Raw genomic sequence first — 17,950 nt, forward strand, 5'->3', positions numbered from 1 at the left:
TCTACAAAAATATTAGTTTATTGAAGACGATTTTTTGAAAAAAAATGAAAATTTTTTATTTTTTTATGGTCGAATCGAAAGTTGCATTTTAAACTGCGACAAATTAAGGCTTTGTCAAATTTGCCAGCTTTTGTCGTTTATTTAAGAAAGAAGAAAATACTTTTTCAAAGAAATTTAAACTTATTTTCTATGATGTCAAATCCAAAGCAGCAATTAAAAAAAAGGAAGATAAAGGAAACGCGCGATTTATCCAAATGAACACTATAACGAGACGCGATTTGACGAGAGGTTACTGTATAATTATGATGTTATATAAACTTTTGTAGTGTAAAATAAATGCTATATTTTAGAACGCTTCATTTAAAAATAAAAATGTGAAATATAAAGATGAGTAAAACAAGAAGCACACACAATTGCTAAACAGCATCTAAAGGCATCACCCTAGTAGACCAAGAGCTGACCCCCCAAAACACGATTTATCTCTTTTATGGCTTGTGGCCGGTTAAAATAATAAAAAAAATGCAATTTAAAACTTTGGCTCGAATCCCCCCCACTAATTTTGGGTCACACGTCTGCGTGGGTGGATGAAAGGTCAAAAAAATGAAAAATATCAAAGTGATGAGTTAAATGGCTAAAAACTATATAATAGCATTAAATTAATAAGAAAAAACCCGTAGCTAATTTCCCCCCACCAGCTATGTTGGGGCGAACGTGGTGCCCCCCAGGGGTAAAATATCGATTATTAAACTTAAAAAAAAATGATCACTTTCGTGGGGGGGGGGGATTTTACAGGGTATTAGTTTCATTATTTTGATTGCCAAAAAAAATTCCCCAAATAAAGAGGAACAAAAAAAATTTTTTGGGTCAATTTGTCAAAAAAAATTTTTTTTGTTCCTCTTTATTTGGTTCAAGTCGAGTATTATTCGAACTTACGCATGACTGTTTAAGTTGCAAAAAAAAAAAAAAAAAAAACCCAAAGTTTGAACGTTTTATCATTAAAAAAAAACTCGTAGCAATCCCCCCCACACCTATGGAGGGGGTTGCTACGCGGTGCGCAGTTTTACAACGTGGTGCCCCCCCCCCAGGGGTGAATTGTCGATTGATTAAATTAAAAATAAATGATCACTTTCGTGGAGGGAATTTTACAGAGTATACATTTAATTGCAAAACAAAATATCTCCTCCCCAGCAATTATAAGTCTACTAGCTGCATTGTCAGGCGTTGCACGGTCTACCTCAAAAATGTACGTGTTTTCGGCGTTCCAAGCATTTTATACAATTATATAAATTTTCTAGCTTTCATTACATTTCTTATTGCTGCTCCACTCTTATTAGTCAAAGCGCAATGTTATATAGCCTATAGCCTTCTCAATAAATGGACTATTCAACACAAAATGAATTTTTCAGTTCGAACCCGTCGTCCCTGTAGACCAAGAGCTGAGCCCCCAAAACACGGTTTATCTGTTTTATGGCGGGTGGCCGGTTAAAATAATAAAAAAATGTGATTAAAAATTTTGGCTCTAATCCCCCCCCCCCTCCGCCCACTATTTTCGGGTCACACGCTGCATGGGTGGATGAAAGGTCAAAATAAAAGAAAAATATTAACATAAGTGAAATGGCTAAAAATTATATAATAACATTAAATTAATTAAAAAAAACCACGTAGCAAATCTCCCCTCCAGCTACGTTGGGGAGAATGTGGGAGCCCCCCCCCCCCCAGAAGTGAATATCGATTGTTAAAATTAAAAAAAAAATCACTTTCGTGGGGTTGGGGATGGGGAACTTTACAGGGTATTTGTTTCATTATTTTGATTTCCAAAAAATCTCCCCCCCCCCAGTAACTATGGGTAAATTTGTCAAAAAAAAGTTTTTTGTTTCTCTTTATTTGGTTCGAGTCCAGTACTATTCGAATTTTCCCATGACCTCTTAAATTGTAAAAAACAATTGCAATTATTTATTCGGTAAAAAAAAACATGTAGAAAATCTCTCCCCCCAGCTATGTTAGGGCGAACTTGTTGCCCCCCAGGAGTGAATTATCGATTGATTAAATAAAAAAAAAAGATTACTTTCGTAGAGAGGAGGGATTTTCTCAGAGTTTACATTTGATTGTAGCAGGAAAAAAAAATCCCCCCCCAAAAAAAAAATGTTTTTAATTTAAATTAGAAATTTTGAAATATTTTTCAAAATGAAAGGAAGCAATACAGCGTCCGTACATCTGCTTCTACCATTGTGTGCTCAGCATGAAAAGAATGAAGGGGAAAGTATACGCCTGTGATGATTTCTTCTTGCTGTTTCGAGGGCAGTTTCGTCAGTGATCAACTGTAGCCAACACAGTGAAGTCGTTATAGCTGTTGGTTTTTCTTTTCGGAGCACGCTGTACCGAATCCTTAAACTGAAAACGTAAAAAAATCCTTTTTTCAAAAATATATTTTGATGTTTTTATATTATGAGTGTTTTAAAGGGTAATTTTAAGTGTAGCCAGCCACCAGATAAAAGATAATTTAGTATATTATCTCCAGAGTATACATTTAATTGTTTTAATTGCAAAAAAAAAAAAAAAAAAATCTCCCCCTACCCCAGTAATTATAAGTTTATTTCACAAACAAAAGTGATTTTATGTTAAAATTGCAATGACGACGTTTTTACTTGTAAATGTTAATGCGTTAATCCGATGCGTTAAATGAATTTTTAAAATAATAATTTGGAAATTCATATAGATTTATTTACCTTCAGCATATTGGTTGTGATAGTGTCTATCTAGTTTGATAAAAATGTTCTTGCAATCTCGATGATATAAATCTGCTTCTGTTAAGAACTCGGAAACATCTAAATCACGGAATTTCAGTTTTCAGTGTTTTCGAATCTTTGAAACTTTTATTCCTTCAAATAAAGTTTCTGTCAAAACATTATCTTTTATCTGGTGGCTGGCTACACTTAAAATTACCCTTTAAAACACTCATAATATAAAAACATCAAAATATATTTTTGAAAAAAGGATTTTTTTACGTCTTCAATTTAAGGATGCGGTACAGCGTGCTCCGAAAAGAAAAACCAACAGCTATAACGACTTCACTGTGTTGGCTACAGTTGATCACTGACGAAACTGCCCTCGAAACAGCAAGAAGAAATCATCACAGGCGTATACTTTCCCCTTCATTCTTTTCATGCTGAGCACACAGTGGTAGAAGCAGATGTACGGACGCTGAATTGCTTCCTTTCATTTTGAAAAATATTTCAAAATTTCTAATTTAAATTAAAAACATTTTTTTTTTGGGGGGGGGAGATATTTATTCCTGCTACAATCAAATGTAAACTCTGAGAAAATCCCTCCTCTCTACGAAAGTAATCTTTTTTTTTTATTTAATCAATCGATAATACACTCCTGGGGGGCAACAAGTTCGCCCTAACATAGCTGGGGGGGGGGGATTTTCTAAGTGGTTTTTTTTTACCGAATAAATAATTGAAATTGTTTTTTACAATTTAAGAGGTCATGGGAAAGTTCAAATAGTACTGGACTCGGACCAAATAAAGAGAAACAAAAAACTTTTTTTTTGACAAATTTACCCATACTTACTGGGGGGGGGGAGATATTTGTTGGAAATCAAAATAATGAAACAAATACCCTGTAAAGTTCCCCATCCCCAACCCCACGAAAGTGATTTTTTTTTTTTTAATTTTAACAATCGATATTCACTTCTGGGGGGGGGGGGGCTCCCACATTCGCCCCAACATAGCTGGAGGGGAGATTTGCTACGTGGTTTTTTTTAATTAATTTAATGTTATTATATAATTTTTAGCCATTTCACTTAGGTTAATATTTTTCTTTTATTTTGACCTTTCATCCACCCATGCAGCGTGTGACCCGAAAATAGTGGGCGGAGGGGGGGGGGGGATTACAGCCAAAATTTTTAATCACATTTTTTTATTATTTTAACCGGCCACCCGCCATAAAACAGATAAACCGTGTTTTGGGGGCTCAGCTCTTGGTTTACAGGGACGACGGGTTCGAACTGAAAAATTCATTTTATGTTGAATAGTCCATTTATTGAGAAGGCTATAGGCTATATAACATTGCGCTTTGACTAATAAGAGTGGAGCAGCAATAAGAAATGTAATGAAAGCGAGAAAATTTATGTAATTGTATAAAATGCTTGGAACGCCGAATATACGTACATTTTTGAGGTAGACCGTGCAACGCCTAGCAATGCAGCTAGTAGACTTATAATTGCTGGGGAGGAGATATTTTGTTTTGCAATTAAATGTATACTCTGTAAAATTCCCTCCACGAAAGTGATCATTTATTTTTAATTTAATCAATCGACAATTCACCCCTGGGGGGGGGGGGGCACCACGTTGTAAAACTGCGCACCGCGTAGCAACCCCCTCCATAGGTGTGGGGGGGATTGCTACGAGTTTTTTTTAATGAAAAAACGTTCAAACTTTGGGGGGTTTTTTTGCAACTTAAACAATCATGCGTAAGTTCGAACAATACTCGACTTGAACCAAATAAAGAGGAACAAAAAAAATTTTTTTTGACAAATTGACCCATAGTTACTGGGGGAGAATTTTTTTTTGGCAATCAAAATAATGAAACTAATACCCTGTAAAATTCCCCCCCACGAAAGTGATCATTTTTTTTTTAAGTTTAATAATCAATACTTTACCCCTGGGGGGCACCGCGTTCGCCCCAACATAGCTGGGGGGGAAATTAGCTACGGGTTTTTTCTTATTAATTTAATGCTATTATATAGTTTTTAGCCATTTAACTCATCACTTTGATATTTTTCATTTTTTTGATTTTTCATCCACCCACGCAGCCGTGTGACCCAAAATTAGTGGGGGGGATTCGAGCCAAAGTTTTAAATTGCATTTTTTTATTATTTTAACCGGCCACAAGCCATAAAAGAGATAAATCGTGTTTTGGGGGGTCAGCTCTTGGTCTATAGGCAGTTTAACCTTTATCAGAGGTCATCAGTTTGGAATAACCGTAACAGATTTGAACGATGGACTTATCATTAAAGCTGCAGTCGGTGAATGCCTAATGAGATATTTTCATGTAGTTCTGCTTTGCTCTGGCTGGTAAAATATGTTGCATAATCGCTATGATTTGATGAGAAAAACAATATTTAACAGCACGCGAGCATTTCTGGGAAGTATCCATAACGACATGAAAGTACTTTTGCTTTTGAAACGAAGATAAAACAAAGGCAAAAATTTCTGCCTAGAACACCAATTTTTTGGTAAACATACAGCTTACCGTAATAAATCCAGCTAGTAATTGGAGATATCGCTACAGCACATTTAAAAACCGTGTTGTCAGCAGCCAGTGCTGATGTAGCAACATAACCACCGTAAGCTCGTCCCCATATAGCTATATTGGTTGGATGTACAAAAGGCAGGTTATCCTTTAAATACCTAAAATGAAAAAGAAAATAATAAAATATATGAATTTGCAATCAAGTACACTAGTGCGATTCACTGAACATTAACTTCAATTAAAACAAAAATTTTTGGATAATCATTTTTACACCTCTGATTCACTAAACACAGTAGATCTACTAACACACTTATCTATCATGCGTAAAAAATCTTTGAGAAGTTAAAACCTATGACTTAATTATTATTTCTTTAAATATGTCTTTGGCTGATAATAAAATAAACCATATTATTTTAAAATACTTATATGCGAAACCTAGCTTACAGAGTGTAAAACATTCGGCAATTTTTAATATTTATACTTGCAAAAACATAAATTAGTTAATTGAATCGTTTATTTCTGAAACTTGTCAACTGGCATTTTTTTTTCAAAAATTCAGATTGTGAATGGCCAACTTTAGGCACACCACCTGATGAAAAAACTTGTCAAATATCAAGCCTTTTAGGGGGCTTTAATGGGTTTTATATATTCTTGAAATCTCTGTTTATTACAGAAACATGTCAAGTGAAATCACATGGTGACTTTCTGCAGCAAATTTCGTGTTAGTCATGTTTTTTGCTTTGTTTTTATAACGATGAAACTTCTGGGAGGAGAATTCGAAAGAAAAATAGGATTCCCTTTTAAAGCTTTCCACTTGCAAAGAGTTTTATTACAAGAACACTGACCAAGGAAAAGTGGTTAGTAAGCAGTTTATTGACGATTTAACCTCCTCAACAAAAAATATGTTACAGTTCCGGAGATCCCAACAGTGATCACGACTCCATCTAGAAAGATAGAGATCAAAGAAAAAAAATGACCTGAAGAAGTTGGCGATATATACTACAGGCTATGAATATTTTTTTGATGAAATCCTCCAGTGGACTGTGATCCAATCCACCTGCAACATCGTCGTAGTGTATGGAGATGAATAGAATAAAAACTCAAAGTTTTTTTTTTTTGGCTTGACTTATATGCATAGACGATATGTTTCATGTTGCCTCGTTTGATGTTTGATAAATTTAAACATAAAGATAATTTGCTTTTTTAACTATTAACCTACAACAGCTTTTCAAAATCAATATTATAGTCAAAAAACTGTTTTGTTTTTCAAGTAAAAAAGTTTATTTTTTTGCATAAACACGTCTAATACAAAAAATGTGAATTTTTTTTGCAAAAGAAATAAAATTTTTAGAAGTAACTTTAAGCATTATTTGCTTTTGAAATACAATAAGAAACACCTTAACTTTTTTTCTACGCCGAATCTATCTTTACTTATTTTAAAATTAGGAAGTTTTTTTTTTTTTTTAGTTTTCTGAAAATTTAAAAATCTTACTTGACGGGCTCCTGAAATAAACGACTCAATTATTGAAAACTTAAACTATAAATAGAACGTCAATGCATACCGGATTACTACAGTTTGAATTTCATTTTGTGCCTCAATTTGCAGCTCTGTGTTGTATTAGACAACAAATTACATTTAAACTAATTTAAAATTTACGAAATACGTTTCAAGACAAACGTGTAGTTTAAATAATATGTGGAATATTTTACAAGCGTCTTCAAGCACTCGAATTTAAAACGAAACTTTTAAATTTTTAATAATAATCATCATAAACTCATAGTTCTACTAAGACGTTTTACGTCAGAGTCTACTTGAATATCTCAATTCGATCTTCTATTTATGCTATAAACTAAACGCATTGTGTTATACACTACATGTATGTGACAAACTTACACAATATTTTCTATTCCGTAACCTATACAAAACACAATGTATGTTCACTTCATGTTGGTATATTTATTTTTTCCTAATGAAAACAAATGTTAAGTTTTAAATTAAATCTCAGTATTAAATTTCAATTCTTGAACAAACATTATAGCTTTAATGCATACCTAATTACTTCGATTTGATCTTCTATTTCTGCTGTCCCTAAATGGTAGTAAATCTCATGCAGCATTTTATCACCTTGGTTTGCACTTCCTCTACCGTCGATGGAAGCATATAGCTGATTTCTTCTGCCTGACAAATAAGTACCCCAGTGAATGCTGAACTCTTGTGTTACCAGTTGCGATCCCGGAGCACCATCACTGAAATGTATATAGTAAATTGCTTCATTTTTACACTAACTATGGGCAAAAATGAATGTTTTATTCCTGAAAAAAAATTACAAATATAATACAAATAGCATTATCAAAACTAGTGTATGTGGTTTTTACCTTCTAAATTTAAATTAAATTATCAGTCTTTAATTTGTCGTTTTTTATGCAGAAGTTCACGCTTGTTCTTCTTTAATGCATTAGAAACTGAACTTTGGTATCAGAAATGAATGGTTTTAGGTTTATTAACGTAATTCCAAACGTTGTTTTAGAAAATATTAACAACGCTTTATTCATTTAAAAAATAAGTATTGATTTAATAACGTTTTTTGTTTATATACAATTATTTAATGCAATGCAGTTTATGTAACTAAAACTAGGTGTGTTTTCGAACATTTTTAAAACGTTCGAGTTTTGATTTTATGACTAGATGTTTGTACTTTTTTAACTTTGCAGCTAACGCCACTTTATTTCTCTCTAAAATGTATTTTTGTCTTTTTTATTTTAATCTACCATTATAACTGAGTTTTTCTGCAGTGCGATTTTTTTAAACTAAATAAACAATCATCGCTAATACACATGCACAATATTCAAGAGTAAACATCATTATTTGATTAAAAACATTCAATAAGCATGGGTTTCCGTCAAATATCATGTTATCTTTCATAAGAAAATCTGCGTGTTTCAGAAAAACAAAAAAAAAAAAAAAAAAAACTGAACTTTATTCAAGTGTCAGTATCAAATACTGATTGTATTAAATTAGTTTCTGCGATGTGCAAAAAACATACCTGTACACAACCAAAGGGTACATTTCAGACTCCGTTATGTCAGGAGGAAGGAACAGTCGGACTTGAGCTTCTAAATTTGAAGGAAAAAAATAGCACAATTACCATTTAATGATGTGTATTTTTTTTTCTTTTATTAATTTTAACGCAACTTTTATTTTCATTGAAATATTGTAATATGCTTCGAAGTTTTAGTTCACTGTTGGATTATTTTACAAAAAAGTGAAATACTTTTCAATCGCATACACACACACAAAGAAAAAATTAAGAGTAAAAATAAGTAAAAAGCTTTGTGTCTCTAATATGAATGTTTTTTTTTTTTTTGTTTGTTTGTTTGAACTGAGCACTTTGTTTCCCGTATTTAATTAGATTTGTTTTACGATATTGAAGTTGTCGTTTTTTCTAAGTTTGAAACGCTTAATTTCGCAGTCGAGCAATTTCAAAAAAAAAAAAAAAAAAAATGTTTAGTACAATAATACACAAAAGAGAAAATGTGATAATCGGCAAAAGTTTGTTTTGTGAGATAATATATTCTGAAAAAAATATTTAATCCTACTTGCAATGTAACATTACAGTGTTAATAATCTGTAACAACATAGCACAAGAACCGATAATCTGAGATAAATTACGTTAGTTCTGTTTAAAAACTGAATTAAGTGACTCAAAAACACTTTTATAGAAAACATTTCCTTTATTTTGAAATATGAGTATCAGTTAAATTACGCAAGTGCTCATTTTTTAGCCATGGATCATGTTTCTCGGGAAGAGCTGCACAGGAAAACAGCACAGGACAGCTGCTTTTTCCTGTGCAGAAATACGCGAAAAAAGGAAGTATTTTTGCAATTTAAACAAATACTCGCTCAAAGACTCTGAAGAAAGCTCGTTGAATATCTGTTTAACGGAAATGAACGTATATTTTTGCGTATTTCTTACTTGCTATATTCCTTAAATAATTTTAGCTACCGGTGTAAAAAACAATCTCTGATTTTATGTGAAATGTATTGCTTCTATCTGATGTGGCTATTTCACGCTGAAGATCGTTTAGAAACCTGAAGGTCAGGCCATAAACCGAGCTATTTGGGGCATGTTCCTAGTTTTTATTCTAACTCTAGACTAGAGGGCGCATCCTTGTAAAGATATAATAGTTAGCGGGTATTTATTCTGTTAATTTTTTTTCTGTTCTATCTAAGAATCTTAAGATTTTTTTTTTTTTTTTTTGAAAATTTGTTGTCTTGGTGATTTGTTTCTGTTAATTTACTTTCATTCGTACAGGGTTCATACGCTTTTGGTTAAAAAAAGTTCCCTGACTTTTCCAGGTTTTCCAGGTTGTTTTTTAGAAAATTCCAGGTTACCTGCTTCATTCAAAATTTAAGTTTAAATAGTAATATTTTCAAAATAATTAAAATTGTTTAAAGTAGCAATGCAGAAGAACTGAAACTTTTCCCCTTAGATTTTAAAAAAAAAAAATAACTTGGAATTTTTTTCCCTTTTGTTTTCTCTGTCAAAATTTTCTTCTGTCAAGTTTTTTTAAACATTTTGTTCAAAATTGTTTTAATTTGTTTACTATTTGTTGAAAACAGAGTACTTTCAACTTATTTTTGCGTTTTTTGATGTCACGTATAATATTATAGCGTTTTTCTGTAGTCCTGCAGCAACCTTTTAGCATCCGCTTTTGGTTTACAATACTTCTTTTTATTTTCTTATTAGTAGGTTACACAAAGCATATTGAGCAAAATGCAAAGCTAAATTTCAGTATAAATATGATTAACTTGTTGCATCAATCGGCATACCATGTAATGCATAGTAACAAAAATCAACATCCGCCAATCATAGGTCAATGCCAATAATCTTTTTTTTTTTTTTTCCACATATTAAAGGACGCTTACATTAAAATTTCAAATTTTCTTTTCCAGAAAGTAATAGTTAATTTTCAAAAATTCATAACTTTTTGCACATTTAAGGTTATTTTCAATAGTACACATTGATATAAACATCCAATTCTGTTTCTGGAAGTTTAAGTCTACTTCTATTGTGCAAACGATCAAATATGGCGACAGAGTGAAAAATTCAAAATAATAAGTAGAATTTTGGATTTGTAGTATAAAAGTAGTAATAAATAATTAATAATCCTTAAAAAACTACAATAAAAGCAAAATAGTCAGTATTTAGATCATAAGAGTCTAAATCAATTAGAACAAAAAAATGTTATGAAGATTAAATTTTGCATTTTTCCAGAAAATAATTACAAATTATCCGGAAAAAAAAAGGCACAATTTGTGTTGTTTTCAAATGTTTGCATTGCAATTAACATCCAATGCCGTTTTCGGGAACTTAGGCACTTAAAAAGTCTTGTGTACTTCCATCTTGGGAATGACCAAATATGGCGGCTATGCCCCAAAATATGAAATAACTTTTTCAATTTGTCGCATGAAGACAATTAAAAAATAATAAATCTTCATCAAACTGCAATTCATTGAAAAGTTTTTATCACATTTGCGTCCGAGGCAATGAGGATAAGATTAAGTTTTAAGTACAAAATTTTTCATTTCTCAAGGAAATTATTTTTAATAATAATAATAATAATAGAAAAACAATTTGCAGACCATTTTTTGTTATCTTCATCAGTTTTCAATTAAAGAAAACATCCAATTCTGCTTTGTTTTTAGAAACGTAGGCATTTTAGGATCGTATCTACTTCCATCTTGTGAATGACCAAAGATGGCGACTACGTTTCACACGTAGCTGAAATGATTTTCCGATAAAAAAAAAAAAAAAAAAAAAAAAAAAAAACGTTTTTCCCCGATCGACCCTCCCATCTACAGGTTGTGCTTCCGAAGCAGTAAATTGTCTTCTCTCCTGTTGAGTTTGCGCATAATTCCTGTTCACTTGATTTTTTTTTTCTTTGGGAGACTAACTAACTACTCAGAGCCAAAAATGGCGGCTGCTGAAGATTTTTTGGGATCGCCACTTTTTTCATTGCTTTAAAATTGTTACAATTTTTTTTTTATATACATCGGTAAAAATGAAGATTAGATCTCATAAAACAAAATTCCCTGGGAAAAAATTGGCAAAAGAAAAATTTTGGGGACACGTTTGGAAAATTTCCTGACATTTTTGACTATGTCATTTTCAATGATAATTTCAGGTTTTCCCGGAGCGTACGAACCCTGAAACGAACAGAATGCTGTGGCAACCCATCTAAAACTTCAGGCAGTAGAAAGAAATGCGTTCCCCTCACTGACTCCATGCAAGAAAATCTTCGCTTTTTTGGCGCATTTTTCGTTGTGAAAAGAAAAAAAAAGCGTTCATTTTTCGATTGCAGTTTTTAAGTGCCAGCGTTGGTTTAGATAAAAATTTACAATTTTTTTCGTGAAATCACAATAAAAACGAAGACTAGATCTCATGGTACTTAATTCCTTGGGAAAAAACTGGAAAAAAATTTTTTGGAGGACAAAATTTGAAAACTCCCTGACTTTTCCCTGACATTTTTGACAGTGTCATTTTCCCTGACAATTCCCGGTTTTCCCGGAATTCCCGGAGCGTACGAACCCTGTTCGTAGTAATTCTGTGTTTTCACCAAAAAATCTGTACAATTTTGTGTGCCTTGCGATCAGTTCTCAGTAAGTTCCTTTCTAAAACTGTGTAAATTTTATGTTTTCAATTATCTGTAGTTTTACATTCGTCCCCGGATAAATGATTTGAAGAAGCTCATAATTTATTTTAACAGTAGTTTTCAAAAAGTAGTAGGGAGACCGGCGATAGTTGGGCAAGGGGCAGGTTGTGTCCTCGAGCCTCCTGACTGAGCCAATAGGTTTCAACACCTTTCGTGTCATGTGAGTGAGCAAGTTGATGGTCTCAGTGTCTTGTGTAAGTTTCGAAGCATAGAGTTGGACTTTTTTCAAGAGAAAAATGTGTTATTGCGTTTTCTACAGCAAATTAAACATTATGACTTGCTTTGGGATTGTTACTCCCACTACGGATACTGAGATGCGAAAACTTTCCTAACATTATTTAAATACCTATGTTTTGAGCTGTTATTCTATGCATTTCATTTCTTTGTTGTAATAATGTTTCAGAAACTATTGAATGAAATTCAAAATGGCATAATAAGGGGCTAGCTGTGACAAATTCAGAGAAACACGTTGTGACAGTGTCACTACTTGCCTCGGTCCACTATCCGTCAGAGATGAAAGCGTTGTTGACCAAAATGATAGTGAAAATATTAAATATGAAGCTGTTATCAAAACCAGCACTTCGGCAAAAATAGTAAGAACGCAGAGCAGTCTTCATAAGTGAGAAATCTTATTGAGTTAGATGAGTCTATGACAGCTGACATTAGCATTGTAACAGTGATAGGTTGTATAGAAAAAAAAATAGCGACCTGAAACTGAAAATCGAATGTGTATACACTCCTTTCGTCAATGTTTTAAAACCTGTCTTTTTAGCGATCGACCTAAAGAGGAAATTTGAGCAGAACAAAAAAAAAAAAAAAAAGATAACGCAAGAAAAAATTGAAGCAGAAAAAAAAACAAAATTTAAATTGTATAGAAATGTCAAAAAGTGCACAAAAACTGCACCAACAATATTTTAAAAATTAAAGAATAAATACTCAGATAGCTCTGAAGATGATACAAATTGATTATGTTTAGTTTTCTTGAAGAAATACAAAGTTTCTAGACCCGTAGAAAACTGGTTACAATTCACGAGACTCTATAATTGGTCTCATGTCAAATGTACTAAAAAAGGAGCCTTATTATCGTGTTTGCGTGGGACATTTTTTGTAGGTTTTAAATAAAGACGCACTTAAAATCATTTTAGGTAACTTTGTAATAGAATGCTACTTACTATAGCCACCTTTGATAGGAACCTGAAATGTTCTGATTTGTGGCATTGTCCTTTTTTCCATTAACTCAACTAAATGTGAATTGGAATCTAATAAACCTGGGAAGAGATACATTTTTTAAAGTATAAAACATGAAATTACTTTTATTTATAACATCAAATGCATTTAAAACTAATGATTTTTAATTTAGTGAGCAAATGCAATTTTGCTTACCAAAACTTTGATTATATATTGATTTTATTTCAACCTTAGGCACACCAGGACCCAAGCACTCTAAAACAAAATATTCTGCACCCGGACTAAATATTACATTATTGAAGAGACATAAAAATTCTTCATCACAAGTTAAGCATTTTATTGAGGGTGCAAAACTTGATTTCTTTGCTGGAACTGAATATAAATGTTGCTCTCCAGGTCGATTCTCTTTTGTAGCAAGAAAATAACTGGAAAGAAAGAGAAAGAAAATAGGTACCAAAGAAACAAAATATGAACGTTCATTGTTTCATAATCATGATTCGTAGTTCACAAAAAGTACTTATAAATGTTTTAATGATCAATTGAAGTACTTTTCAAGTTTTTTAGTACTTTTCTTTTGCATGGCCGGTTAGAATAGTTTATACTTTGTAAAAATCTACAGTACGACAAAAATACAGTTCCACTATGTCACACTTAGTTACCTCGTTCAATTTTCGCTTAAGTAAAAAAAAATGATGCATTTCTTTATATTCCGCAACAAACATACTTTTAATCAAACGAAACAAGACATATTGGCAAAAGTGTGAGCAGTATTTCATTTTCTAACAGTTTGAAGTACATACTACAATTTAACTACGTATTTGATACGAGGAAATCAACGATTTTATCAATATTTCATGTATCGCACAAACAAAGGTGCGTGTGATTTTGCAATCTGGATTTTATCCACTGACAAGCATTCAATATTGTGTAGAATTAACTTGTGAAAATTTTCCCTCCAATTGGCCATTTATAAGACAAAAAAAAGACTTTTAATGAGATACTACTTTGGTGAGTTATTTCACTCAGGTCAGTTCTAACATTGATCCTTATAACTAGAAAGCCGAAGGAGCAACATTGCCTTACGTAATGAGGTAAATGATTAATTGTTCCTCAAATGTATTCTTATAAGATGTTTAGCATTTTCCTTTCTTCTTGGCAGTTAGATAGGTATATACTTTGTGAAAATATAGGGATTGACAGTACGACAAAATTACATTAGTACTTAAGAATCTCTGTGTTTTTCAAAGTATCAATACACTTTTATAATACTAATTATAGGTAGATACATCAACTGATGATAATGTTACTATGTTGAAAAAGGCTGTCTGCATTAATAAGTATTCTGCGCTTTTAACTGGTTTGGATTTCGCCTCTCCCCTTTCTTTTTTTTTCATTAACTGTCACGTAACCCTTACTTGTTCCTTATTAATTAAACAACAATGCTAGGTCACTTTTTGTACAGCAAATAGGTAACACGTAGCAGAAATTAGGTGGCTAAATTGTGTTTTAACCCGGGCTGCGGAATCGGAGGGAAAATGACCGATCCCGGCTTCGACTACGAAAATTTTAGAACCTTTGACTCCGACTCTTTCACCTCAAAATAAGTTCTACTCAGACACTCAAGCTGTGGCAGAGTTACTGACTTAGAGAGAAAATGACCGACTCCGACTCTTTGCTTTTTAAACCTTCGACTCCAACTCCTTGACCCCAAAATATGTTCCACTCTGACTCTTCGAAGCCGAGTACGACTCCGCAACCCTGGTTTTAACACTTGAATTACTGATAATGTCCATATACCTAGAAAAACTAAAGTAATGCCCCTTCCTGAATTTTGAGCGAATTATTTAAAAACACCTATCTGTGTGAGTAATGACTAAAAATGTCTAAAACAATTAAACTAAGGACTAAATGAATCGTAATGCTTCGTAATTTCGGCGATGTTATCTGTAGATATTTAAATTGCGAAATTTAACATTTCTAGTTTGGCCGGTGGTCGATGGAAAATCGACATTCTTTCGCATTTAGAATTCCATCAACAGCAAACACATAAGGGTAACGCTTAAACTACGGTAAATGACACATTTTGACATTTTCATGCTACAGTGAGTGGGTGAAAGGAAATTTTCCCCGTTTTTGATATAAAATATATCAGGGGACACTATGATCCCTATTTTTATTCTAAATATAAGTAGAACTGTAGATGGGGGTGGTGGTGCGATGTCGTAAGATCCATCTGGTTTTTTACTGCAAAAATAATACAAAGATAAAAATAATGTAAATTGGTTTTACACCTCCTTTTTTTTTGGTTTATCTCTCTCCTAAACCCATAAGTTCATCTAAATATTTTTTTCCAATAACAGCACAGGTTACAAGGACTTCATTGTCACTAAGTGCCACATCTACACAGTGTTTCCAAAATTTCACATGATTTTTAGCTGCAGTAATTGAGACCGTAGATCATTAAGGTGTATGGAATTAATACTAAGGAAGATAATAACACTTCTCAGGAATTTAGAACAACTTATATTCATAGAAAAATACTCCAGGGAAGAATGTAATAAAAGAACCATGTTCCTAAGATACTTTGAAGTTTAATCGCATTTTCAAGACTGCCGACTCGATCAAACTTTGCAAGAAAGCTAAAGCCATCTATCTCTGCTCTGGAGCTAAAATATACCCTGCAATCTATATTCTTTTTTAATGACTCCAGATGCTAATTATTTTACCGTTAAACTTCCATTCAATAAACAAAACTCAGTACAATCATTCAGAGTAACACTAAGCCACTTTTGTTTTCTATTTTAAACTAACTATATCTATAGTTTTTAACTTTTTTTTAGTTTGCTTTGATAAGCGAAATAAACACATATAAACTAGAGTATAGTTATTAAAAAATTTGAAAAACTAATTATTAAACATATTTAAAATACTTATTAATCTGATTTTTAGCTGTTCCCTTATTTAGAGTGACTTTGAGTCACGTTAGATATTGTATGCAAAACAAATATTTTTAAAATAAGTACCACTTTAAAGCACTTTAAAGTAAAATTTCTAAAAGTTTTAAAACCCCCGTTTTGTGCTTAACAAACGCGAAAGATATGAAAAAATTTCATATAATCTTTATGCTACAATATGATTAAAGTGAAAAACAACGTAAATAAAGCACAAATATGCGAGAGAACTGAGTTCTCTCGTAACTTTTGATTGTGTAGGTGAGCTTTCTGCACTGATGAAGAGGCTCCATCGTAGCCTTGAAATAGCTATATGCTGTATCTTCTCCAATATTTGTGCTTTATTTACGTTGTTTTTCACTTTCATCATAAACGTGAAAGACTTTTATAATTTATCACGTTGCGTAGATTATAACGATCTGGGAACATCAGAATAACTATTAGAATCATTGAATGATGGAATTAGCTATGTAAAATTATTGTAAACTTTCATTTTGTTCACTGGGCTTCCCAGAATCTTTTTTTAAAGTCAAATTTAATAAGGTATTTGAAATAATGGAAAGCCAACCGGAATGACTTAAAGTTTATCTAAATGACTAAAACTTTTGGATCATTACTGCATTTTCAAAAAAAAAAAAAAAATACAAAGACAAAATTCCGCATTAAATCATTCAATTAGATAACAAATTAAAACAGAATTTAGAATCTACTAAATTATAAATGAAACAGACAGGAAGGACAACTTACATATTGTTTGAGCCTTCATGATATGCCACAATTTTCGTGACCTCAAACCTACCCATGGTTAAAAAGTCAATGTGCCGAGACTGAAAAGAAGAAAACTAGTATTTTCCCAAAATTGTTTACATATCACAATCATAACTAAATATTATTTTCAACTTATAAAGTAAAAGTATTTACCAAATCCCAGTTCCCGAAGAAAAAAAATCATGGAAGCAAACGTAATTGTTTGAATCTAATAGTAATGTTAGAAAAGAACAAGACTATATATATATATATATATATATATATATATATATATATATATATATATATATATATATATATATATATAGCAATTTATAATTCTAGAAATATTCATCCTTTATTCACTAAAATTGCTTGCACAATATTGAGCAGGTGGGGGGGGGGGACGTTTTGTTCTTTCATTTCTTCTATTTTTCAAAGGCAAAAGTTTTTCCCTCTTTCTAACAGTAAGTAGAACTTGGCAATCAGTCACTGTATTATGGTAAAAAGCAAATTTATGAGAGCAAACTCTTTTCGACATTCAAAATGAGTAGAAACTGCGGGTAGATAAAAAATGGCAGTTCTTGCGAAAGTTTGGTTTTTGTCTTGGTATCTACAACATAGAAACCGCTTTATCTTAAGCCCTTGATGCTTTTCCCAAAAACATTTTCTGTTAATAATATTTTTTGATAACAAACTAGCTTAGTTTTATTTTTCTCGCATCTATTTAAATATTTGATTACACTAAATAACCAATACATACTTTTGAAATAATCGTATAGAAAACGAAAAATGGCCATTTTACCTTTAAAATTTAGACAGAATTCTATTTATTATGAAACAATATGTAGTACATCCTTGGTTGAAATGGACTTAAGCAAGTTTTGTGGAAATATATATATATATATATATATATATATATATATATATATATATATATATAAAACATATTGAGCAGATATTAATTAATTTACTTAAATTTGTAAAAAATATGGGTTCTAATACATAATATAAAATTATTAAACACATTTATTTTACCATTTTTAGTTAGTCAACGTAGTTTTGTTCCATTCGACAAGAAACATAAAAAAAAA

At 31.9% G+C, this 17,950-nt stretch overlaps 1 protein-coding gene across 1 annotated transcript in view; it reads right to left on the reverse strand.

Moving 5' to 3' along the window:
• Positions 1-17,950, reverse strand: part of LOC129216549 (inactive dipeptidyl peptidase 10-like) — a 56,355-nt gene that overhangs the window by 9,738 nt on the left and 28,667 nt on the right. Inside the window, exons 12-17 of the mRNA XM_054850764.1 lie at positions 16,857-16,936; positions 13,354-13,583; positions 13,143-13,238; positions 8,301-8,370; positions 7,309-7,503; positions 5,257-5,414 (exon numbers count right to left, since the gene is read on the reverse strand). Coding sequence (XP_054706739.1) covers positions 5,257-5,414; positions 7,309-7,503; positions 8,301-8,370; positions 13,143-13,238; positions 13,354-13,583; positions 16,857-16,936 — 829 coding nt within the window. The remainder of the gene's footprint in view (positions 1-5,256; positions 5,415-7,308; positions 7,504-8,300; positions 8,371-13,142; positions 13,239-13,353; positions 13,584-16,856; positions 16,937-17,950) is intronic.

The sequence above is a fragment of the Uloborus diversus genome, chromosome 2, assembly GCF_026930045.1.
Source record: "Uloborus diversus isolate 005 chromosome 2, Udiv.v.3.1, whole genome shotgun sequence".
Lineage (NCBI taxonomy): Eukaryota > Metazoa > Arthropoda > Arachnida > Araneae > Uloboridae > Uloborus > Uloborus diversus.